At 31.7% G+C, this 2,599-nt stretch overlaps 1 protein-coding gene across 1 annotated transcript; it reads right to left on the reverse strand.

Annotated features, from left to right (window-relative positions):
* Positions 1–1,298: 1,298 nt before the first annotated feature.
* On the reverse strand, positions 1,299–2,484 carry Tsp_13344 (hypothetical protein; the record flags this gene model as incomplete). The annotated part of the gene is made up of 5 exons (XM_003366163.1): positions 1,299–1,351; positions 1,535–1,703; positions 1,764–1,919; positions 2,008–2,241; positions 2,383–2,484. Coding segments are annotated over 5 exons (714 nt in total), but the record flags the coding sequence as incomplete, so codon positions are not given.
* Positions 2,485–2,599: the final 115 nt, after the last annotated feature.

Genomic DNA, 2,599 nt, shown 5'->3' on the forward strand with positions numbered 1-2,599 from the left:
AATTTGCTTGTTGTTCAAAAATAAAACTAATACCGATGTTGATGAATGACGATATAATTTTATTGCAAAAGTGTTCGCTCGATGATCATTATTTATTGTTAAAAAAAAGCAAACAACAATGTGAATGAATGAATGAAGTGGAGAAATTGAACTGCTACTCTTCTTCGTCGGTTGTGTTAGAAAAGTGACAAATTTGACAAAGCGCGTCACGACCCGATTTTGCAAAGACAAAATCAGTCGTGTCCGGTGAACAGAAATTTAAAAATCCGGCTTCGCAAGCTGCAAGCTGTACCAGTTTCACCAGTTGAACAATGATGTTAAACGGAGAAATTGTTTAAGCTTGAATTTTAATGAATAAAAATCAAACTTTCACAATACCCACCCACCCTGGTCATCTTCAACTTTGAACATTGCCAATTGACAGTGTTTGAAGACACAAACGCAAACCATGCAACAAGGCGTTTGGACAATAATGACAACAGTGTTCGGGTTAAAACTACTGTTCACGCATACTGTGTACAAAATATTCTATTCTCTATCGTGTACAAATTGAATTGCAAATGGACAAGTACACTACTGATAAACGGTTTTTAATCATCAAAATATGATCACTGTCAGCAGACAAAGAATAATAAGAAACAAGTTGAAAGAATGCTTGAAATTATACCACTGCTTTTACAAATTCACTTCAATAAACACCCGTCACAAATATAAAATGCGAAGAACATTATCAGAAAAATTTTTTTTTAACGATACCCTATTACGGTATTATATAGCACGGTACCAGTTTTCGATTATTATTAAAATATCATACTGCATTCTGTTTGGCGAACTTAATTAAATTTTATTACTATCATAACCGGTCAATATTCTTTTTTTCACTTTAAAACAATACCAATTTACTTTTGCATTAAACAACTGTACCAGTAGAATGCTTTGATCGAGCTGTGAGCTTACATATTAATGATTAAAATGTGGAATATTTTTCTATTTTGTTTTCTCTTACTTTCGTCATATCACTTGTTTGAATACCACAAAACTGCAGTAAAACACGCTTTAATTACTCATTTGAGTACTACAGTAAAGACAATATGATAATAAAGTACAAATACAGTCTTCGAACACAAGTGTATCAAATATTTTTTGCTACTGCTTTTTGACTGCACACCACGAAACAAAAAATGCAGATATAAAAGTAAAACATGCTTTGCTCAATTATTTATTAAGAAAATACATGCTACAACACTACGCAATGAAGTTGATATTTGAAATTTATGAGCGTTATTTAAAAAATTCAATTAAAAATCTTCTTTCACACTTGTCAAGTTGTTTACAACATAAAATTGCCATTCTAAAAATTCAAAATACTTCAGTTGTTTTTAACTTGAATACCAGCAGTTTTCAAAGTCTGTATGTTCAATGCAAATTCCCAATAAAGAAATTAATGTTTTCTACAAGAAATGTATATATTCAAGTGCTGCCAAGCAAAAAATGTATATTGAAAGCAAAGTTCGGCATTATCACTACAAGAAACTTATTTCATCGCCTTGCTTTACATTTGCAAACTCTTGGAAAACACCAATTACAAGAACGAGGTAGTCCTCTTCTTTCAAATTCAGTGCATTGTATTCAGTTGGATGGTTGTCAAGAAGATACTTGCGCACAAACTTGTTAGGTGGGAAAATATGAACTGAAAGTTTTTTCTAAAAATAAACAAATATTTGAAAAAAACAATAATTTGTTAAATGAACAAAGCTGTTAACCTGCTGAGCTGACATCTCTTCTGTACTGCAAAATCCAATGTAATTTCCCACAAGCATATCGTTTACCAAGGATCTCACAAAATCATCACGAGGTTTTGCTTGCTGTTCAAGTAAAAAGTAATCGACTCGCAATATAACAATCGCATGATCATTCTCCTTAAAAAATTAAAACATCAGCTCAAAGATGGCAATATACAACAATTTATAAAGAAATAATTAAACATATATATATATATATACTCACTGGTACAGTTTGAAAGAGTCGGTCAACGTAAATGTGATATTGGTTTGATTTCACCGCTTTCAAGCCGTCAATGACAAAAGATGCCATCCTGCCACTGGCCTTTCTCGGAACTTTCCTATCCAACTCTGACATCACTTGATACACTACCTGTGTGCTACCCTTTACACACCGGAAAGCAAGTTCGAAATATTGGGTACTTGTGTGCAAACGTGCATACCAAATCAGTGGATAAGCCTTAATGCAATTAAAACATCATACGAATTCATTAATATGTAAAAAAAAATAGGAAATTTCAAAAAATAACACAAGTCATTTCACTTTGCATAATATTCTGCAAAGTGAAGATATCTTTCGTTGACATGACTAATGACTAACAAGAATTAAATCAGTGCAATATGTTTGTTTGTTCACTAACTTTGTTTGCAAGACAACAACAACAACAACAACAACAACAAGTAAAAATATCTCAGTCCAAGCCTTTCATAAACAGTATTAATTAAATTTATTTATATGAACAATATCTGTCAATTCGGAATGTTATAAACGACAACAATAATAATAATAACAGTTCATAATAAAGTTTACAGGGACA

Source organism: Trichinella spiralis, assembly GCF_000181795.1.
Source record: "Trichinella spiralis strain ISS 195 chromosome Unknown Scfld6451, whole genome shotgun sequence".
NCBI classification, from domain to species: domain Eukaryota; kingdom Metazoa; phylum Nematoda; class Enoplea; order Trichinellida; family Trichinellidae; genus Trichinella; species Trichinella spiralis.